We start from the raw sequence: 24,365 nt of genomic DNA on the forward strand, positions 1-24,365 counted from the left end.
TATGTCATTAACACTACCTCATAAACTAAATTGTTGATTTGAAAAGGGTATGAGGTAAACAGCCCACATTTCCTGGTGGACAATTTACACCTAAGAATGCTGTAGTATAATATTTTTACTTTTTATAAGGTGACTTTGCTCCTGTTCTTATGCCACACACACTGTATTGGAGGGACTTCTCGGGAAATTTAATTTCTAGAAGTAATGTAACACCCAGCATTGGCCAATTGCTGAATTTCCCAGTAGTAGCTGTATTACTGATGTTAATACTCCAGAAGACTACATATTTTCCACTTCTACAGTGTGTTTTCCATCTGAAGCTTAACATGATGCTGTTGTAATAAGATTTTATGTAAGCATACTTGCCAGTACACAGTGTACCATTACTTTATACAGGTCTATAATACCTCTAGGTTTGAAAATACACTTGTTTCCTCCACTAAGTATAATTATTTTCCTCTTTTTTACTCTTTCAAGTTATCTATAAAACTCTTACAATTAAGTGGGAAATAAGTTTTCTTGAATATTGTTGACATTTTTAATAAAAACAGAGTAAAGTCTTAATAGCTTGCATGGGCTAATTAAAAAATACTTTCAAATATGGTATTTGCAACATTTGTGTACAAACACCCAGACAACAAACACAGGCAAACCTGCCTGTTCCATGCATGTGATACACACAAAGAAGGCCAGAAGTTCCATTTGAACTTCTGAATTTTGAAGTGCCTCCAATATTTTTTAAATTGTTTACTGAATATAAGAGTCCACTCAATGTAGTGAGTTAGAGAAATAATTTATAACATTTATGTACTTGTTTAGTGCTACTTCTGAATCTCTGTTCCTGCCAATGTGCAGCTCTTTGTTCTGTGACTATTTTGATGCACTGTGTCTCAGCTAGGAGAGACTTAATCACTTTAAATCATCTTCCCAGTTAGATACCACAGACTTTTCACCTTCCTCATTAAAAAAAGTATATTGCACACCCATTTAATACACACTGGTAAATGTGAATTAAATCTGCAAGTCTTCCTCTATTTGTCAGTATTAATATTGAGTTTACTATATGGGGGAAAAAAAAACCTATGAATAACTACAACTCCTGAAAACAAGCATAAAACCAAAATAGCTTTATAGTGAAGGAGAAAGTGTTACACCCAACATATATATTTTAATTTTTATGTTCCAGATCCCACCATTTTGCAATTCTTGCCACTAATATAGCTGATTATGGTAACTTAAAATATTTTTCCATCTTGCAATTAAGAAACTATTAACTGGGACATGTTAATAGTTAATAGTTAATGTTATTAACTGGGACATGTTAATAACTCTCTCTCATTACCACATTAGAAATCATTATTGTCACCACACAGTATAATGTAATGCTGAATTAATATAGTGGAAAATTGCTAATCATATAATAACATTTCAATGTTTTTATTACATTAGCAAAACTGATTAGGAATAAAGTGCAAATAATAAATAAGACAATTTTACAAGCAAGGAGAAAATTACAAGCAAAATGACAGCCCTGAGAATGCTGCCATACCAAATAATATAAATATCAATTATGTTATGCTTCTAGCTAGAATTTAAAATACTTCAGAGTTGCTGATACACAGCACTTTTGGAAATTAAATCTATTCTTCTATGTCTTAAATAAAACTAAAAACTGTTATGGTCTTTTCTAATTGCAATGGAATTTGCAACCAAATGGGAATTATTTTAAAGGTTGGAAGCCATCTACAATTTTAACTTCTGTTAAACTGTACATATTTTTAAGCGCTACATTACAGAAAGTTAGCAGAAAATTTCAAGTTTTGGCTAGGAAATAACTGTGTAATTTTAATAAGTCCCTGTAGCATATTTAGATACTACACTTTTGACTTAGCATGTATGAAATGAAAAATGCCAACAGGATCCCATTTTTGTTAACATCCAAGTGTTTTTTTCTAAGAACTTTCAAGCAACCACAAACACTACTTTTAATTTAAAACATCCTTTTTGTAGCATGCAAGTTCCAAAAAGCATGATGAAATATGAGATTACAACACAAAAGCCTTTCCCTTTTATCAGGCTTCGTCTTGAATACTCTTTCAAAGTATGAAAGATTTATTATAAATGGATTCATTAGTTATTTAAATATTCTGAACAGTGCATATTGCTTCAAAAGCAGTTAACAGCATATATTCAGATGCTTCTGCAATTTCTTTTGAAATAAAGAATGCAAAACAATTGTAACACAACTTTTAGTAATTCTAGCAAGTCTACTGTAATGCTGCTCAGAGAATTTTAACTTACCTGAATAAAGTATAATTAATCTGACTTAATCTAAATGTAACTTAAACATTTAAAGATAACAGGAGACTTTAGACCTTTATTCATTACAGTAGATGTTTTTAGAAGTACTAAAAAGAAGAAAACATTGCAAAGTGTTTAATTTTCTATCTCTCAGACAATAATACTAACCAAATGAAAGTGAAATTTTTATATCTCCTTGCTTCCAGCCTCTCTGCTAGATTCATATTAAATTACAGTACTAACTGATGTTGTTTCCACTGACAGTACACCTCACCATGTACCCTCAGTCTCTGAGTCCAAACAGAGTTTGGCACTCAGTTACTGTTAGAGGTTAACTCAAGCTCCATGCAATGCCAATAGCCACTGTGTATGTTCCCTGTTGTTAAATGTCCTCTCTTCTCACTTGATTTCAAATTAGAGAAGAAGGTGGATCATGAATGCAGTAGACTGGGAATTTCATTTACTTCTGCAGAAGGGTATCTTTATTCGACAATACTTGTCAAACTGCTCATGATGAAATTGCATCTCCTCATCAGAGAGCCAGACCTGAGCACATCAAAGAGTTTTGCAGAAGATCATTTAATTAAGGTGCTGAGAAATGGCAAAGGACATTCTGAATAAGGGTTTCCTGAACCCAGTGACTGCAGGGACTACTTCACTATTCTTTAGGCTGATTACTTTTTGTCATAGAATGGTTTAGGTTGGAAGGGACCTTTAAAGGTCATCTATTCAACCCCCCTCCAATGACCATATTGAAGTAGATCTACATCTTGAAGTAGATCAGGTTGCTCACAACCCCATTCAACTTGACCTTAAATGTCTCCAGAAATTGAGCACCTGCCACCCAGAATATTATTCTATCATTCTAAACATTTTCTTCCTTATAGCTAGTCTAAATTTGCCAGCTTTTAGCTGAAACTCATTATTCCTTGTCCTATCCCTACAAGGCCTACTAAAAAGCTTGTCCCCCTCTTTCTTACAAGCCTCCTTTCAGTACTGAAAGGCCACAATAAGGTCCCCATGGTACCAGAGTACCATGGTGGTACTCTTCTCCAGACTGAACAAAGCCAGCTCTCTCAGCCTTTACTTACAGAGAAGTCTTCCTCCCTCTGATTATCTTCATGGCCCTCCTCTGGATGCAGCACCAAGGTGGGGGTGCTGCTCACAAGAGCAGAGGGGCAGAATCATCTCCCTCAACCTGATGGCCACACTGCTTTTGATGGAGCTCAGGTTTTGGGCTTTCTGGGTTGCAAGTACACATTGTTAGCTCATGTCCAACGTGTCTTTATACTTCAATCAATTTCCTCCTTACCCTGTCAGATTTGGCTCACTTGGTAAAGGCTCTTAAAAGCTGGCTCTTGAAAATCTTTTGGCATTTCATAGGAAGGAAAGAGTATTCGCTGACAAAGGCAGAGCTGAGAATGTGAAGCATCACAAAACACCAGTGAAACTTCATTTTCTGATAGAGGAAGAGAAAAAGCTTCTCTATATTTTATTTCTTATACTGACAAAGATACTAGTCTTCCTCTAGTAAATACCAGCACCGGTATTTCCAAGTGTGAATACATTCATGATTCCTATATCCAGTTGAGAAATTTTTATACTGCTAGGAAACCCTGAGAAATGCAGAGGGAGGAGCAATGAAATTACAGTTCTTTTAGAACTAAACCCGTATGTGTCAATTTCTAAGTTCCCAACTTTGAAGATCCATTCTTGCAATGCCCAAATTAAAAAGACAGAAATACAGAAAAACCTACCTAAAATTTTTAAAAAAGACTCTTGAAGTAAAACTAACTTCAAAATTAATTGCTATTATTTGCTAGATGATATTTTAAATTTTATGTTCCAGTTCATTTTCCAAATTAGATATTTAAATACTCATGTCTCCTTTATTTCAGTTTTTTATCACCATGCTGGTTCAGCACTTCCTTAAGGAAAAAAAAAAAACCACAACGCACCAGAACTGAAAAAACTTACCCTGGCATTTATTATGTTAAGTTATATTAAAGAATCACAGAATCACTAGATTGGAAAAGACCCACAAGATCACCAAGTCCAACCCATGCCCCAGCAACTCCGCGAAACCATCACACCAAGTACCACATCCAGTCTTTTTTCAAACACAAGATGACTCCACCACCTCCCTGGGCAGACCATTCCAGTACTTTATCACTCCTTCCGTAAAAAACCTTTTCCTAATATCTAACCTATATTTCCCCTGGCACAGCTTGAGACTGTGTCCTCTGGTTCTGTCAGCTTCTGCCTGGAGAAAGAGACCAACCCGCACCTGACTACACTCACCTTTCAGGGAGTTGTAGAGATGATAAGGTCAGCCCTGAGTCTCCTTTTCTCAAGGCTTTCTCAACCCCAGTTCCTCAGCAGCTCCTCACAGGGTTTGTGTTCCAAGCCCTTCACCAGCCTCGTTGTCTCCTCTGGAGGGCTCAAGTGTCTTGATGCCCTTCCAAACAGAGGGGCTCAGACTAGTGCAAGTGCAGTATCCACAGACTGGCATTACTTCACTCATGAAAGACTCAAGCAATGAAATTAAATCTGTATCTTATCAAAGGGGCTCATATTTTGGCATGGGGTTTTTGCAGTTTAATCATTTTTTATCTGAAGTACAACCTCAGAACAACGTTCCTCTGAAGAACGAGGTGATAATTCCTGAAATTCACAGGAACAAGGGAAGACTTGATAGCAGGTACATAGCAACTCATTTATTCATACAAAACAGATTTGCAAACCAATCATTTTCTATTCTACTGATAAAAACAAGCACTTAAATTATTGATATAATACATTTTTTTGTGTCCTGAAAAAAATTTTTTTTATTTGTCTCAGTGGAAATTTAAGAGCATCTACAGACTCTGCCTTGCTGTAATTCAAAAGCATTGCTTCAAAACCATTTTACTCACATAATCACCAATATATCACTGTTTTAAAATTAGAGGTTTAATAGATCCTTAAATTATTTTGTCATATAGAAGATGGGGTTTTCAACTTTACAAAAAAAAATACTATACCATAAAAAGCCCAACATCCAAACAAGTTGGAACAGGCATTAAAAGCCTGAGTTTACCAACAGAAGCAAAGGTATCCTAGCAGAATTCCTAACCTTAACTGCATGGTGTCTAGGTAATGCACCACATGCCATGAAGATCAATCAGAATTATGAAACTATTCCAACACCTAGACAGACACACTGCATTGAAGACAGCAAGTTGGTACACACTGAAAAGCTGTTACTTGTGCTTGCAGGATATTTTATTTCCTATTAAAGAAATATCAACTGTCTTGAAAGTGAAGAAAGCAACATATTAGAACAAAAACATCCATTTGTTTTGTTTCATTATCCAAAAACCTAAACATATGAGTGCATGCAAGTTAAGCTGCTACTATGATTAAATAACTCTGCTCTAGTACCACAAATAACATCAGTAAGGAGAAAGCTGAGTCCGGGCACATTTTTGAGAAATTTTACAGTATTGTGGATCAATCCCAATTGTAAATCTTTTTATTTCTAAGTTTTATTGGAAGTGTTTGAAAGAGAGGTTATTACTACAGACAAAGCTGACTTTTCTCATCTAGTACTTCACGCAATCACCTTCATGAGAAATTGATGGGTGCACATGCAACTTAATATACTGAGAGACAGGTATAGAATGAGACTCTAAAAGGTCAGAGAGAAAGTGGGCGAAATGAAACTGCCTGACACCATTCTACCAAGTGATGCTCCACTTCCCCAGGAACAAATACTTTACACTTCTAGCCCAACCACAGAGCTAAATATTTCTAAAGGTGCAACAACAAAAACCAAAAGAGAAAAAAACCCCAAACAACCCAACCCCAAAAGTCTTTGTTTCCTCTTAGCTGTCTTTCAGTCTTGTCTGGACACTTCACTAAGTTTATCTTGCTCTTTTCTTGCATCTATAGTTATTTTACTTTGTAGAAAGTATTAAATAAAAATGGTTGTTATCATAAATAGCTAGTGAATAGCTACTTGGATTTTAGTTACCACTGAAAGCTTACAAGTGGTTCAGAAGATCTGGGGTCATGAATTTCCCTTGCAAGAAAATTTCTGGAGGCTGATCATCAGAAAAAAAGTCTAGATGATGTTCCAAAATTATATAAAATTCTCATAAAATACATTGTTTTACACTGACTTGCCTTAGTTATCTTCTGTTATGATGCACACATTGGAGTTCACACCTATAAATTAATTCCTTCTGTCTCTAAATTTCATTATTTATTTCCAGCTGTAATTTTTAACAGCTCCTCTGTTTCTGTGGAGTACAGCCACCATGGGAGAGGTAGAGCAGTGAGATTTGATATTTAGCACCATGCTCTGTAGCCAGTTTCAACATGTAATAGTGTGCAAAACTGCAGCTTAGAACTGAAACTTTCAGTTGAATCGTAAGTTGCCATGTTCTGGACCAGAAAGCATTACTTTAAGCCTTAGGTCTTTCCCAGGCATATGATTGTTAGAGTAACAAGCACCCAAGTCTCAAATGTAAGATCTGTGTCACAGTAAAAGCACAGACTTGTAGTCAATAAAAAGCAAATTTTAAAAGCTCTGTCCTAGACTGAAGATCTTAAGCTGTATATAATTTTTAATAAAGTGTGACATTTGAAGCACTAACTTCTAGCAAAGGTTTCATCTTTCCATTGGTATCAATTCTACACTAAGTTCAGTCCAAATATATTGATTTTCATTTATGTTCAGATTCTTCAGAAGCCTTTGACACTCCATGCACTTATTTAAAGGAAATATACAATTATTTCATGCCTGCATACTGCCAATATTTGATAACCTTCTGAGGTTTCATGTGAGTTCAAACTACCACGGAGAAGAAAACAGAAGTCTGAAAGACTCTGTACAAGACAGCTCATGCAATAAAGATGTCACTTCCCATAAAATGGAATTACCAAACTTACTGCTACTGACAGTAGCAACAGCATTTGGATCCCTGAGCTGTGAAACAAATAATGAATATGACTGTGGAAAAGCTGTTTCCACCTCTTCTTTTATCACACCTCTGATTAAAACCCTAATATTAACTCTGTTAAAATGAATGCTTACCCACATCCAATGAAAGGGTCAAGTGGAATAGCTCCACAAGAATGGCACATGATGGGCATTTTTTGGAATGGGAATTTTTTGGAATTCAATCTGCTTATAAAACTGATTCCTTGGAAGTGAAAAATTATCATCCAATGAGAAAGATACAGAAGCATCAAGTGCTTTTCTTTTTAATCTTTCTTTACATCTGAATTATATTTCATACTTGTATACTACATATATTACTATTAGAAAAAAATACAAAGGAAAAAAAAAAAACACTCTCCTTGAAAGACATGCAAATATCTACACTTCAAACATAACTCTATAGTACAGGCTAGATCCTATGTCTATCAACAACACTCCCAAACATACTCAAAAACCAAAGCAAAAAAAGAACAGTTTGGAACTGTTTATAGGTTCTGTTTATAGGTTTCCATAAGGACAGTGGAGACTGCTGCTTGTTGACAGAATAAGCAGCATCTGACAAATTCTGTACTAACCAAGAGCCATCAGCTCCTTCCTAAGCAGAAAAACTTTCAAAAAAGAAAACTTTCTAGTAATGACATCTTGCCACTGCAGTCTGGGTTCCACTGTTTTAAGAGGAGTATTTCTACTGTCCTGACAATAACCTGGAAAAAGGAATGCTTCTTTCTTCAGATCAGAACATGGGAAGATTACAGACTCCTAAGAGGTACAGTGTGCTTGTATTAGAGAACAAATCCAAAGCAAACACTTGCAGAGATCTCAGGGTGAAGAGGAAATTGCACAGAATTTGTCTAGTGTCAAAAGCCATTTCAAGCCCCTAGACTACAAAGTAAAACCATGGAAAAAATCCCTTAAAAGAACAGAACAGGGTGGGATTTATTTTAAAACTTTTTTATTTTAGCTGCCTCACTCATATAATTTTAAATTACAGCTTTAAAACTGAGAATATTTGGTGTTCTTTGCATGCTCACAACAATAAAAGGCATAGAAAGAGATCATGGTAAGTGGAAGGGGTCACTTCTTATTAAGCAGTCACATTATAAAAGAGAACTTCAATGTCAGTGGTCAGACATAGTTCAGTGTATGAGTTAGAAAAAAAATTTTATGTCTTTTTTGTGTCTTTGATGGAACAGATTTATATTTTAATAGGCAAAAGCCTGTTTTCAGCTGTCTAAAAGCATCTTAAAAACTAGACACTTTTCATAATGCTAATTAAATAAGAAAAATCTGACAAGAACTCAGGTCAGATGACGGTCAAATTCTTTCCCTCCTTCTAAACCTTCTAGAAAAGAAGTAAGAATAATTAAAACTCATCTTGATATGACTAACAAAATAGTGTATCAATATGTCTCAAAGAATGAACAGGAAAAATTATAAGACTAAAAAAATTACAAGAGTAAAAGAAAAACAGAGATCCCAAAATGCCAATTCACTCCATCATGTTGCAATTAAAAACCAATCATCCTACATATGTTATTGTTTGCTTGACTTGGAACATAACTACTACACCTAAACATGGGTAATAAAGCATGCCATGCCATTCTCCATTTTGTGAGGGAAGTTTCTTTGGAATTTAATTATTAATCTTTAAATTGATTATAAAATTTAACTTGGCCACAATATTTAACAAAAGCAAACCTGATGTCAAGGTTGTGCTGCTTCACTAATTGCTCCATGGAGCTTCTTTTATTTGCAAGAAAAATATTAGTCTATTGACACAGGGTATCTTGGAAATGTACCTTCTGATGGCCAGGTCACAGTTAGTTATTCTTATATGTATCCTAATTCTCAATATCTTCAAATCTTTGAACTGTATATAAGAGTTAAATAAAATATCACAAAAAAATCTCATGGACAGAAGCCTGCTTTTTTTTTTTTTTTTCTATTTGCATATATATTCCAAATTTGTGTGTACAGCTCAGCTTTTAAAACAGAAACCTGCTTTATTTTTAGCAGGGCAGCTTTGAGTCATCTAGTCTACAATTCTAACACAGTTAGATTGTCACAGAAAATCACACTTAGTCTACTTCACAGCAGCATTCCCAGCATAAAGCTCAAATTTACATTATGTATGTAAATTTAAAAACTGTCACTGCTACAGTTTTTTAAATCATGTTAGTACTTCTGAAAAAATTATATGTGTCATACCTAAAGCCATTATCCAACTATACCAGGAATAGGGTGGCAGAAAGAGAAAAATTTCCTTTGATTCTTGCCAACTTGCTCTTATTTGTGACCCATCAGTCTCAGCTCATACTAGATCTCTGGATCCTAGAACATGCTTAGTGGAAAATAAGGCATGCAGTTTCTTACAGAAATACTGCAAAGAATTTAAAAAGTAGATATATCTTCATCAATAGTGATGGCAAAATTTGATAAGTTCCCAGTTTAGAGGGCCATGGACCCACTTGTAATAAAAAGCCTACCTAACAGGCAGGCAAATGCTTATTTGAGACTAATTATTTGAGAACAATTTCTTTGGAAGAAAATAAAAATTTAAGGCATAAAATAGTTTAAAAATGCAATTAATTATACAATAATTAAGTGTTAGATATAATTGTAGCATAGGTATATTTCTGTAGTGTTAATTTCTTTGGATTTTGTGTATTTCCATTCAATAAGTTTTTGAAAGTAATAGTTGAAAAAACTTCAGTGACTTAAATAGGCAATCCCTGAAGACTTAATCATGTGTTACCATTTTATGTCATTTATAAGATGAGAGTAGGGCAGATTGTTCTAAGCAGCAGTAGTTAGCAGTACTAAGCAACTTTTCACAGCAATTTTAAAAAGTAATGCATTTTATCAAGGTATCTGCATTTCACACATGCTAACCATTACCAAAATTAACTTGGAGATCACTTACTGAAATTAGACTAATGCTAAATCTTGGACTACCTCACAATTATCTTTAGGAATATTCATAAATAAAGGATGCCATAATCTGGGATCATATTTCCTCTCACAGGGAATATGTACAGGGGCCTGGGCAGACATAGCTGGGCCCCAGTGAATGACCCAGATGAATTCCTGTCATGTGCATCCCCTAGGGAAGAAGAGCTGATCTCCTGGGTTCTCAGCTAGGTGACCAGCTCTGACTTAGGAGAAGAAAAGATTTCCATGGGAGAGTTTAGTGGTGTCTAAGCAGCAGCCTATCAATCTGTTTCTCAGGAACCCTTGCCCTCACTGCAGGAACAATTCACTGGCTCATGACTTATCTGCTGAGCTACCCTAGGTGACAGCCTGGTAAATTAAAATAAACCAGCATCTATGAGAACATAGAACAGTATTCCAACCTGGAGGTTGCAGCAATTCAGCAGCTGTTACAGAATAAGGTGACCCATTTTGAGATCACAGAGAAGAACTGCTGAGGCTACACAAAAGTCAGTTCTTTTCATTCATCACACCCACTGGAGTCTCTATTTGTACACAATGTTTTTTAAAAACTTGAACAATGAATACTAACGATGTCAAACATTAATGTCAACAAGTTTCCTTTTTAATTTAATAATTTTCTACTGTAAATTAGGGAATTAATCTATAGTCATGCAAAATTTATTCCACAAAAGACGCATGAGAAAGGCAGAAAATCTTAGCTAATCTTAGGAGTTCTAGTGATCTCTCAAAAACTGGTTTTAAAAACCAAAACCCATTTATTTTATTTACAAACTAAGAATAAGTTTTCAGGCTGTATTTTTCAAAGACAAGCTAATCAACTTAATTGATCTTACAGCTTACTTATACCACTACAAAGACAATAAAATAAAGATGTATTCTTAGGGTTTACAAGTAAGTGTCAACACATGAGTGCTACCATTGACAGAACAAGAGTAAATAATTTTCTTGAATTAGTTTATTTGTCAGACTGTAATGTCATGAAGAAATTCAGTATAATTAAGTGTAGTCATTTCACTTCAGTAGGATCTCTAAACTTCACTCTGCTCATACTGATATGTATGTAATATAAAGTATGTCTTCTATAAGTAAGTATCACTCAATTCCACAAAGCCTGCATCTAACTCCTAAAGATGCCTTAGTAAATCAGAGTAGTCTTCTCATAAGAAAAACGGAAAAAAATAAAACTGTGTAGAAGCAAACAAGTTAAATAATTCGGACATTGTTCAGTTCGACCTGTGAGGATGGAGGAAGAGTGAAAGGTAGATCCTTAGGAACAGGATCTTGCATAGCAAGGCAAAGGAGCTATTACACATAAAGGACTCTTCCTCACTCAAAAGTGAAAAAAACCCCTTCTGTTAAAAGCAGAACACAAGCACAGCACTTGAAGTAACTGCCAACTTTCAGTACTGTATGGGTACAGTACAGCAAAAAATTTAGTGGAGCTGCTGCATGTTTTTTTTGTGCTTTAACAAATTCACATTATACAAGAGCTGTATTTTTGCCCTTCAGGTCTTGTGACCATTTTGAATGGAACTCCAGCAACACAAGGTAAATACTCTGGTAATTTTCCACTACAGTTGAGATTATAACAGGCCTAATCTATCCAAATATTATTTTGCAGCAAGAAAAATGAAACTGTGAAACTCAATACATATCAATAAGATCAAATTTTACAAATGTTTTTTTGTTTGTTTGTTTTGGTTTTTGGGTTTTTTTTTTTTTAATTAAAAGACATATGTACCAAAAATAAGGTAACCTACAGGCCTACTCTTATGGGTCAGGGTGTAAGTGAACTGCTAATGGAGTAAATCTAGGATTAGATTTCTTTATTGGGAATTCATTACATTATCCCATATCCTTTCTTTGAAGAAAGCAGCATATAATGCTAGTCACTGCAAAAGCCACAGTCTGCTGATGTGATTGACAATTTGTCCCTTTGAAATCATGTTCAGGATCCTAAAAAAAGCACTACTGTACCTACTGACAAATCAGTCCTTACCTCTGTGTAATGTTAAAAAGTTTAAGTAAATTCTTGTATTCAATTTCTATTCACTTTTACCTCCATCATATCAATAAGAAAGAGAAAGATAGACTAATTTATCACAGGCCTACAATGTAAGTTAGCAGTAATCAAAAGTAGAAAATCAGACATACCTCCTCTTGGACTGAGCACAAATCACTGAAGGAGAGAAAAGAATGGTTTCAAGCAACAAACCTGTGGATACCTCTAAAAAATGTGTAAGGAATTTATACCAATATATTTAAACTTTTTGAGGGAAGGATTTCCCAGAATAGTATATTAGAAAAGGTGCATGGAGTTCTCAGCTAGCAGCAAGATTGTCAATGCTTATGTTAACAGGGAGGAAAGAAGTTTACTTCCAACAGGAAGCATTCCAGAGATGTGCAAGAAACCTCTCTAACTTGGCATTTCAGATTTCCAGGGCAATTAACTCCCTACTGTATCACATCACTTAACATTAATTAATTGCTAAAGATGTAGTTACGCAACTTACTGAGCTGCTAAGGATAAAACAGCTCCGGAGCTCCCAAGGCTTGAGTGGCACGCCAAATTAATATCAGTGAAGCACAGGGATTTACCCTCTCTTCTGAGATTGCCAAATCAAGCACTCATTCTCCTTCCAGTGTCAACCAGTGGGAGCAAGTAAAATAAATGTCAGTCAAGCCATCTTGACAAACTTTCCACTGCTGCATGGTAAATTTTATGGGGCAAAATGTTCTGACAAAGTCCCACTGTCATTCTGCACACAAAAACACCGGGGGTTCAAATCCTGGCACTTTTGGAACCAGGTACCCTTATTGTGAGTTACTGATACTTTCAGAATTTTTGCTAAAAAGGGGAAATCCCACCCTGCACTAATTACTGCATTGCCTAAAAACGGCTTAATTTTCAGGATAACTATAAATTAGGGAATGTGCTAATTAATATCACTTATATATAGCATGTCTTAGAAGTTAAAGGTACTGTTGGCTCAGGGAAAAACAGAATCAAAAACCAATGAAGTTTGAGTTCCCTCATTCAGCATTCAGGTATACAGCTTAGAGACAGAGTCTAAATTCCTTTGTTGCTTTTGAAAAAGTTTTTACAGCTTCAAAACATGATGTTTTCATAGCTAAAGAGGCATGTAAGTTGAGTCAATCAGCAGAGGCAGCTAAAATGCATACCCAGAAAGAACCAACTGCCACCATTTATATAGTGCCTTCTGATTCCATGTGGGTAAGTGATGTCTGATTACTCCAGAATACAGAAACAGTTTCTAACCATTTAAATAAATTACAATTTTTGATGGGTGAACAGAGGCTGCATATATATGCTGAAGCTCACTCAAACACACTGAAGAAGAGAGAGTTTCAAGGTTCTATCTGAATGGATTTAGCAGGAATGTGATGGTACAACTCCTTTTTTGTTTTTCTAAAATATGTCACATCCAAAATCACATTGAAAATCGTCTTCCTACAATGCTACGGATGTTGCTGGCCAGGAGCAAGACCTGAAAAAACATGTGAATACATGTGAATACATCTTGTACATTAAACAGAAAAGTCCATGGGACCAGCAGTGAACCACTCAATTCCACACCAAAGTGATGCACATAAGGAGACATTTGTCTTGCAATGTTTAACAGTTACCATCTGTCCCATAACAAAGTCTGTTGTTCAACTGACAATGGTGTAACTGGAACTCTCTCATTTTCAGAAGAACAGATTTAGGAACCTGGCATTGCATAATCTGAAAAACTGCCACAGGCTCTTTGCACCTTCATTTTCTGACCATCTAACATTGGCTGAAATTATATTCCCAGGTCTATAAATATACACAGAGTTGTACATAGCTACTTTCCAGTGTACAGAAAAAAGCCTATCAGCAGCCTCAAAAAGTCAGGTCTTCCAGTGCACTGCTGCATCTTGCACCATCTGATCCATAACCACATAAACAATGGATGGGCTCCCTTCACAAGCACAAAGAAAGCTTGACAAGTTCCCAGCTTTGTAATCTGGGAGGAAATTTGCTTACATTTTTGCAGAGTTTGTCATTAGGATAAAAAGGTTTTGTTGCTTTTTTTTGGACTGTCCACATAGCTCTGAATAAGGCTTGGAAAATCATCTTAGCTACAGCTGAGTAAAAGGTCTGGAAATTTTCTCTAAGACATTCCAAAAAAATCTAGGCAACTCAAATGTTACAAAATTTCTCTGACATCTGTACTGATCAGTTTAGGCATTATACCAGTTTCCCAAGCTGCATGTTTTAATTCTAATGAAGAAAGGCTGTCTGCTCTGTAATAAGCAGGGACACATCACTGTGATGTTCGACACAGACTGATTTGGAAACACACATGAATGACAGAATGTGCTTGAGAGAATAAGCAGCTCAGGAAAGTGATGTCACTGGCATGTGGTGCTGTCTGCTGTGACACTACCAACAGGACATCATCTCTGCCATAGTGGGAATAGCCACTGCTGTATTTCCAGAGAGACAAACTTAAATGACTGGTTTTGTTAACTCTGAGGCATGTTTTGTTACTCCTTCAGCACATACACATCTCATTGATTAGGACTGATCACACAGAGCATTGAGGACACCTGTTTAAGAAATCCACTTAACTGACTAGTAGAATTTAAATTTTAGTAAGGTATAAACAAGAAAAAATTAGCTGTAAGTCCCCGCTCTTTGTCTGGTTTATCTTCTTTTACGTGGAACAGGTTTGAGAAGCAGGTATGTGCACTTGCAGGACAGCACATGGTTCTGACAGAAGACCACACTGAGAATGCTACTCCAGCATGGCAGAAACAAGCGAGATCTGGCACAGAAAGAAGCACACACCTCAGGATTTTTTCTGAAGAGCGGGTAAGGCTATTGCCCCTAAGTTTATTAAACCATAACAAACAGAAAATGGTTTAGAGACCTTTTTTGTACATTTTCTTAAAGCTGGATTAAACCACTGAAAATATTAGAAACACATGTTTGATGGGGCCACCAAGCCCGTAGGAGCAGAGCTGCTTAAGGAATGAAAATGAAGCTGCTTAAGGAATATCAAGCGTATGGCCAAAACTAACTCTGAGGAATTTAATATTCTGGTCCAAATGGTTCAGAAAGCAAAAAGCCTACCTCTCTGAGCAAAAAAAAAAATTACCTATTTCATTTTGGTCAGAAAGCTACAGAGCTAAATGTTCTTTGCTTCACTAAATAGGAGGAAAAAATTGTTTAGGAGACTCTCTTGCACTTTCTTGGAGTGATAGTCCAGAAACAGTTTTTGGAGAAAGCTATTCGTTGCATAAGTGATTTTAAGCACACAATTAAGCAGAACATTAATAGTCGATGGCATGATTGATTTAATAAAAAAATGATAGTTCCTGAAAGTTGTGAAAAAATTGAGAGTGTGTTTGGGGTGCAACCCCTCTGACAGTTTTTCCATTATCTCCACGCCAGTTATGCATGTTCCATATATTTTGAAGCCTCTTCCTGAGCCAAATCTTGCCTCCTGCTATGCCTCAGTCTAATCTACTGCAGAAAAGTAATCCAGAAATTCTCACTGTGAGAGAAATTATTAAATTCATTAATTATATGCTCATTTATACAGAATGACATCAGAGTGAGCAGGAAACCACTAAATGACCAATGGATCCCTATGCTATGGATCTTGTAGATTACATTCAGTAAGTACTGTTTAGCCAAGGGTACTTCTTGGCAAATAGGTATAAACTTCATTTTAAAAGCACGGAATCAGTTTCAATGAAGCTACTTAGATGTTCACAAGATTACAGCTCATATTGTTTTATAGAATGCAGCTCTGTGCCTGCAAGTATTCTTCATAGGTAAATTTTTAATTCTATATATTATTTTTGCATTAAGCATAAAGTGACCCAGAAGACAGATGCGCTTAATATAAATCCAAGGTTTGGCTAATTACACGCATAACAATTAGTAAAAATTTAAAATACTTCTAAGCCTTTAGAGCATACCACTTTTTATAAACAAGCATGAATCTGTTCATTTTTCAAAGCTAAATTCTCATACTTATGAGTTCATTAGAATGCTAAAACGCACAATCCCTTTAGATTAACAGAACAAGTTAATCATAATGGAAGAATGAAAATTTGGATTAATTTACAACTGCTTGAAATAGAGGCTGATATTCAGAAAAGTGCCATACTTCCCTGATGTGAATTCAAAAGTTCAACATAATTTAGCATATTATTCTCTTTTAATGTTATCCCTCATTTAAAAGTCATTCCAATCAACACTTTATTTACTCTTAATAAAGACCTACTCAAGATTAAAGCCAAACTTCTTTAAAGTATCTAATGACAGGATGTAGGTTTTTCCCAAAAATGTTGTACAGCTCCAAAATTGAAAGGTTACAATTAGATGGCAAAAAATAATGTGGAAAGAAAAAGGGAGTTACGATAATTCTCTCAGGTGATTCTACAAACATTATTGTGAATTTCCAAGAGTTATCTTTATGAAAGCTTCCCAAAAATTATATTTTACATTTTCCCTTTACCTGCCAGTCCTACCAATCCACGTTGAAATGCATCAAGCTACATTCTTCCAAGCTCACACTGCATCAGCAGTAATGAAACTTGTGTAATGACAATTTCAGAATTCAATCAAGGATTAATAAACAATAGAATACAGGATTCCCTAGCTGCTAAGTTAGATTCACAGCAATACTAGAATTGCTACAATAAAAATATTAAGCTATTAAGAAATAGGACAAAAATCAGGAGTACCCATTCTGAGGATGAATATTGTGCCATTCCTTATAAGTATTTCCAGAAAAACAAGAATGAAAATGTGCTGTTTGTTGCCAAGGTCATGTAGTTTATAATCCAAGCTATAAAATTCTATCAAGTTGAACTTGAAATCCAGCACTTGTGTAAGAAAGATAAAACTTCAAAGACTATTTCTTGAAGTTCTAACCTCAGCACTCCAAAAGCAAAAGAAATGCTGATAAAAATCATGCAAGTACAGCCTGGTCAGCAATACATGCCCTCTCTGCATGTGTAAGCTATTTGCTTTACATACTTTACAGTCATGAGCCCTATTAAAAGACTCAATTTTTTTTTTTCCCTTTCCAGATCTATGTCTGTTGTTAGATGGGCACAGGCTTAACTAAAATTACAGAAGGAAGCTGAGTAGTAGTAAAACACTGTCTCTATGAATCTGAATTTAGTTTGTTGGCAGAACCCTAAAACAATACATTATTTATGAACTGCATGCAGTTACATGTATGCATATTTTATAGATTTAATATAATGGATCCAATCATCTGGAGAGATTGCAAGAGCTCAGATTAAAGCAAGATGTCACATATCATATTAGATATAAAGCCAAAATTTAATGAGACAAGTAAAGGTCAGAGAAGCACACTGCAGTTTCAATTTAATACCCCTACACTTCTTGTTCTTAAGCATGCATCACAACTTCAAACATGCAGCAAAACTAAAAGTTAGTATAAAAGGATAATTCTAGTGCCAAGCAAACAGGAAAGTTAAACTTAGGTTTCTATTCCAGAAACTAAAGGATTGCAATTCAGTCATCCTCTCTAGTCCTCATTTTCTGAAGTATTATCAAGCAATTTTTATTGACTGATGTCTGATCAATGGAAACTGATCCAGCAAAGTTATCAACATGTCTTATTGGTGGGTTAAGAAAAAAAACCAATGCAACAACTGTGTCTAATAGCAACACAGCACCTTTAGGAGCACATTACCTGCATTTTTACTGATTGTCTGGATTCCACCTGTTTTCTGTATTGCAGTCAGGAAAGCCCTTTGTTATTCCTTTTACACTCTTCCTGTTCTTTACATTCTGTCCCTATTTTTCTGCTAAAGTCTCAAACAAAAAGATGCTTCAATAAGACTTGTCTTTAAGGCCTTACAAGTACTCAATCTGTCGTAGCTAGCCATCTTTACTTTGCAGGTGAACAAACTGGCATGCAAGAAGGATTAGAATTGACAAGGAAAGCAGATTGGTAAGGAGAAACAAGAACGGGACAGTGAGGGAATAAAGAATCAGAGCAACATTGGGATTTTATACTGTTTTTCTATTTCCATATTACTTATTAACTTTTCTCTCAGTTTTGTCATTTCTCTCACATTATCTTCACCTTCTTCACTTCTTTCTGTCTCCATTACTCTCCTAATATGAATTAGTATTTCCAAAGTATAATTTGCTGTTAATTTAATCTCATTAAGGAACGACTAAACTGTTGTCTCATTTATTTTATCTTTTCCATTTTTAGGCTTGTGACTGTCATTTCTGGAATATATCTGTCACCTTCACCACTGCCCCCTTTCATATCATGAGTCAAGCCATGATAATAATGATTCCCTAACTCTTTCCAGGAACAGTTCAAAGAACTTTAATAGTCCAGAAAACCTAACCATAAAGAGCTTTAGCACCGCTCTTCAATACCCTTACATTGTTCTTGGTACTCCCTTTCGCCACTTTCAGGTATTTTTAAGAAATATTATTATACTTATAAAAAATGCTTATATAACACACTTTTGAAGAGTGTGACATTTATGAGTTTCTGCCCCTTTGTTACTTATCTTCCATCCTCTCAATGTTTAGCAACAGAAGAATTTTTCCTTTGCTCTTTCCTTTCCTTTTAGAGAGCTTTCCCTCTAATGTATGATGTAACCCTGCTTCCACATTACATTTTGTGGAAATATGTCTTCTACATTGTACATTAGAAGCATTTCTATAAAAAAAAAACTTTTCAATTGTTCCTCATATGTCCAGACTTTTCTCTTTTTCTGACCCTGCTGAGATACCCTGTCACATTATGTCTGCTTTGGGCAGTCAACAGGGCCAACCTTTGTCTTTCTGATTTTCATGATGCTCTCCAACACTTGCTCATTCCTGCAGAGTGCCACACACTCTCCTGCTCTGCTGCAAGACAACACTGAAAAAATAGAGATTCCCTTTCATACCTTACCAGCCAAATTCCTCCTTCACGGCTGCACTTCACATCTTTCCTTTCCGTTAACATGCTAGGAAAAAAAAAAAATCTAACTCTGTTCTTCACAGCTTAACTGCAATTCTAGTTAATTCTTTGTAAACTTCTAAAATCCTCACTTCCTTTATAGTTTATGCTGCTTTAATTTTTAGTTACAAACCCCACGATTTAAGCTTCATTTTCTTCCCAGTTTTCTTCGTAATTTAGAATTTCTTCCTATTGGCTCTTTCTGTGATTACCATCTCAGATTTTTCACACATGACAAATACAGTATTTCTAAGACTTTTTTCCTTAAAGAAATTGGCTTTCTCTGCTCAGAAACAGAGACAGCATTTCTTGAGTAGATGACAATACCTTTGCAGGTAACAAAGGAAATACCCAAAATATATGAGCACATGTAACAGATGATGATGTGCTCATACGCCATGAGTAGATGATCACCATACACCATGTAAGCAAGCATCTGGCAGGTTCATTTTCCCTTTTTAAACACATTATCTACTCTAAAGTTTCTACACCCATTGCCTTTGGGGATTTTTGTTTCAACATAGATAAACCCTCTTTAAAGGTCAGAAAAGGAACACTATCTGAAACAAACAATTCCATAACATTGAGCAGCTTCCTAAGTTCTTCCTTTTTTTTAAATTTCTTTTTTTTTTCACTTTTGCTATTTTACCCCTTAGTAATATACTCTTTCCACTCACAACTCAACTTTTAAAAAAGCAATTTTTCAGACTTCAGGGCCCATTTGTTCATTCCCAACTATTCTACTCAGTTGCATTTCATTGCAGTCAGGTTTCCAATGATGCCTTTCTTTAGCATGTCATTATTTCTGACTAACTTTTAAACAGTTGGAGCAAGTTCTTTTAGGTGTTCTCTCATTTCTAGCACACTTTTTCAAGCTTTCCTCATAACACTGAGAAATTAGTAAGAGTTGTATTCTTAGGATTTCTTCCCTGCATCTTCTCCCAGAGAATCCACATTCACTCTAAGTGTGGCTACCTTGGCATTCTGAACTTATTTATTGGTCCTTTACTTCTCAGTCACCAGATAAGCTTCCTAAAATAGTGTTTCTTTCTTCCATTACTTTCAACAAATTGATATCTATTTGAGTTGGCTGTCTCTAAGGTTAACAACACACTGTTTCTCTCCAATAAGCCAACTAATACTGCTGCAAAAACTCTTTCAGAATTTCTAATTTAATTTTTGGTTTACATTTCAACTACTTTTTTCCTATCCTTGCATTTTTTTCCCTTCTGCTAAAGCTTACAGAAAAAAAAGCTTCTTTCAAGATTTTCAGAATTTACTTTTTTCTTTCTCTCTCACTCTCCCAGCTCTCTTTTTAAAAGTCTTTTAGTGATGTTATGTTATTCATGCACAACTGTTTAAGTTTCAATCGTATTTAAAACAGAAACTAGGAGATGACAAACCTTCTGGAGACAAATACAATTCCAGATGGCAACTGGAGCTGAATGAGGCTCCCAGCTCTGAGCCAACATAAAGGAAAAGTTCACTGACAAACCCTAATCAGTGTAAGAAAGGCACACTGACACAGAAATACCTGCATTCAAATTTCATCTATTTCCTTGACTCTGTATGGGTTCTCTGTACTTCATAGTATAATTATTGAACAATTCCTGTACTGATAGATTAATGACAGTTAAAGAATGAAACATAGTTTACTAGTAAATTAGCTAATGCCACAGAAGTCACTTCAAGAAGAGATGGAATTAAAATCCTGGGCTCTTTGAAGACTTGAAAGTTTAGAGACTCAGAGTCTGTCACATACATTCATTTCTAAATCTCCCCAAACTAAATGTAGCAACAAAAACAGAATTCCACATCTCAACTAATAAAGAGTTTCAGAGCTCCTTCCAAAATGTTCTCCTCTAGTCAGCTGTCATGAAAAGGCACCACCTTTACACCATTGCCATAGGTCAAGCAATAGTGACATCTGACAGAAAATTATTCCAATAACTTAAGCTCCATTGATCAAGAGATTTTGCTAAAGTATCAGAAGCAAAAACTTGTCTTGATTACATGGTTAAAAACAAAGCTCAGAACGCTTACTATCTTTTAAAAGCATAACCATTTCAGATTGACAACACTATATACATTAAAACATACGCAACTTTTTTTTTTTAATATAAAATATTTTCCAGACATTTGGGGTTTCTGAAAATGAAAACTTTAGTAAGGAAACAACAACTGTTTTGTAGAAAGGAGCAATAATTATGACAATAATTTTTCCCTTTTATGGGGGGGGGGAAGGAGGGAGCAACCTTTATTATAATATAATTTTATTCCTTCCAAATGTGCATTTAATGCTATCTGGAAGTCAGTTTTAACTATATATAGGGAGCCTCAAAGTTAATATACCAGGATCATTAACACGAAGATCCAAAGTGCCATTTGTGTATTTTTTAATAGAATTTTTACATCCCTCATAATATGAAAACATGCACACAGGTATATGCTTGAAAGTGTTGTGACAAAAAGCATACTTTAGTTATAGAAAACATAATATACCTGAAACTAAATTCATCATTACTGTTGTTCATCATACCCATAGCCAGAAACATTCCCATTGTATAAAAGTAAAGTTTTATGTTTCAGTCTTTTATAGACAAACTTTGAAGTTCTTACAGGATAAATGTGGTTAAAATCACAGAACAATGCAGGCTACACAGGACCTCTGCAGTTCTCCAGTCCAACACATCAGTCAAAGCAGAGACTGCCTCAAATTTAGATTTGCCAGACCAAAGGACTCATCCTGGTACTTTATGAAAATCTCCAAGCACAGAGACTCAACAGCTTCACTGTTTAACCATTGTCATTGTGACTTTGCTCAGTGTAAGATTCCTGACTGCACCTAGAGACCTTGTCCTCGCCGCTCCTCCTTCCAGTACAGATCTTTGACAAAAGCTTTTCACTCTTGCTACACTGGAGGTGTAGCTATAACCTTTGCAGAACACTTGTGAAAAGACTGGAAAGCACAACTACAAAACAAGTCACATGCAACACTACCAGCATAGGTTGAACAACAGAATCACAAGTAGCCAACTCTGCAGCGCTTATGGTGAAACAGACAACACAGAGCAGATTCAAACACACCATTTGAAATTATCAATAATTCTTTGCTTATGAAGAACAAACCTGGGCCACTTTAACGGAATTTTGAGTGGAACCACCAGCATGATATTCTACTTTGAACTTTTTCACAAGTTCTTCAAATCTGTTAAGAAAAAGTAGAGAAAAAAGTTAAACTTCACAACTTTTTTTGCCAAAACAAGTAATGAAGATTAGAAGTAGATGACATCACATTACTTGAAAACAGGAAATTCACACAGATCAACTGTTCCACATAATGCAAGCAGGAAACATTCATTTAGAGTTTGTCAAAATCACAATACAAAGTATGACATCAAATTGAACTCTTCATCTGAAGAGTGAGTGGAGTAAAAAACCAGGGGAAAAATTATCTGGAGCATAAGCTCAACTGCAAACTGTTAGAACTGGACTGTTAGATTGGTAAATATATATCCTTGAAGAAAAATTACATAAATTAAGATTTTCAGATACTTATTCCACCTCATTAAATTTTATATTCTGTAAGAGAGAAGATTGAGGAGATCTGGTGTGTAATTCAAAATTAACTTAACCCAAACAGTAGTGCTATATTTTAAGATTTCATATGAAATAGTACATTTTGACAGGCGAAGAACTTTGATGAACAAATCCAGCAGTATGTGAGAAAATTTGATAACAGAAAAGGTGTCTCCAGGTGAAATTTCAAACTCTTCAAGCCATACTACTATGAAAATATAGAATTCTCTGTCAACATTCAATAGTATATTAGGTTTGAATACTAAAACAAATATTCGAACTTTTAACAGAAGTATCTACCCTCATACTTCACATCACACTTTCTGGTTAAGAGCCAGTGACTGTAAGGCACTGTCCATTATGTAGGATATGTGTTACAGCTCTGATCAGAGGATACAACCCCTCAAGAACAGTCTCCTCTCTGGTCACTGGCTCTAGAAAAGGGGACTGGAATGAGGAAGCAATGGAGTCTGCAGGAAGGTCATGCACAAATACTGCATCATGCCTTTAAATTCCAAGCACACTTCAAAATTAGTGGATTAAACTGCACAATTAGTAACCTCAGAAGATGTCAGACTCAGAAGTACTCCTACAAGTCAGTCAAAATGTTTACTGTAAACTTTGTTTGCAGAGATGAGGTTCAAAATTACCTCCATTACCCTAAATTTAATAGCATGTGTTTGTCTTTAATGCCTATTAATTTCAACAAGTGAAACTTGCCCAGTTAGATGTATTCCAGTATATTTTATTGTAATTACCTTCAGCATCATTTTAAGGAGTGACACATCTTGATTTCAATCACAGTGCAAGTAGAATGGTATCTACCAACCCCACCCTTTCTCTCCTCCTCACAACTCCCATCTTCTTACATTATGTGAACAACAGCTTTGGGGATAGATTTGTCAAGCAGTGACTTGTTTGTTTAAAATGTTTTTTATTTTCAATACCATCTTATTAATAAGAGCATTTTTCTTTTTACAGTACTTTCCATTTAAAAGGTTTGAATAATGAACTACTTACCCCTAGCGAACTACCAATGGGCAGACAATTACAAAGAATCAAGAACTAAATTACTACATATGCTTTTCAGTTATCCACACTACTAATTATCCACCAGTTCGAAGTCAAGCAATTGAAACCTTAAATGATAGCAAGTAGCTGAAAGTGGGAAAAAAAATAACAAAACCCAACAGGTCTCTTAACAATTGCTTTTCAAGCAAAGACAAACCATTATGAACCAATTAAGTATTTTGGCAATATTTTTTCTTTAATTTAATTGACATTTTGCCTTTTCACTCAATTTGAGTATGAACTGCACAAGTCACATGGTTATTTTTGTATTCTTGTGTATCTATAAGCATGCAAGTTGATATTTTAATTCTTTTACCTAAAGGAAATTCAAGAAGTTTCCATGTCCACATCATTTAATGGAATGTTAAACCTTGCAAACACAGTATACTTCAGTTAAGCACCTATATAAGCAGCTCTATGTCTAGGCAAGCACATGTCTAAATAATTACTTTGTAGTTAAA

At 35.3% G+C, this 24,365-nt stretch overlaps 1 protein-coding gene across 3 annotated transcripts in view; it reads right to left on the reverse strand.

Moving 5' to 3' along the window:
* ADK (adenosine kinase) overlaps nucleotides 1-24,365 on the reverse strand; it is a 265,886-nt gene that overhangs the window by 174,407 nt on the left and 67,114 nt on the right. For all 3 annotated transcript variants that reach the window (XM_021549097.2, XM_021549088.2, XM_021549106.2), the window contains exon 4: nucleotides 22,384-22,462. In XM_021549097.2, the coding sequence (XP_021404772.1) occupies nucleotides 22,384-22,462 (79 nt within the window). The remainder of the gene's footprint in view (nucleotides 1-22,383; nucleotides 22,463-24,365) is intronic.

Source organism: Lonchura striata, chromosome 7, assembly GCF_046129695.1.
Source record: "Lonchura striata isolate bLonStr1 chromosome 7, bLonStr1.mat, whole genome shotgun sequence".
Lineage (NCBI taxonomy): Eukaryota > Metazoa > Chordata > Aves > Passeriformes > Estrildidae > Lonchura > Lonchura striata.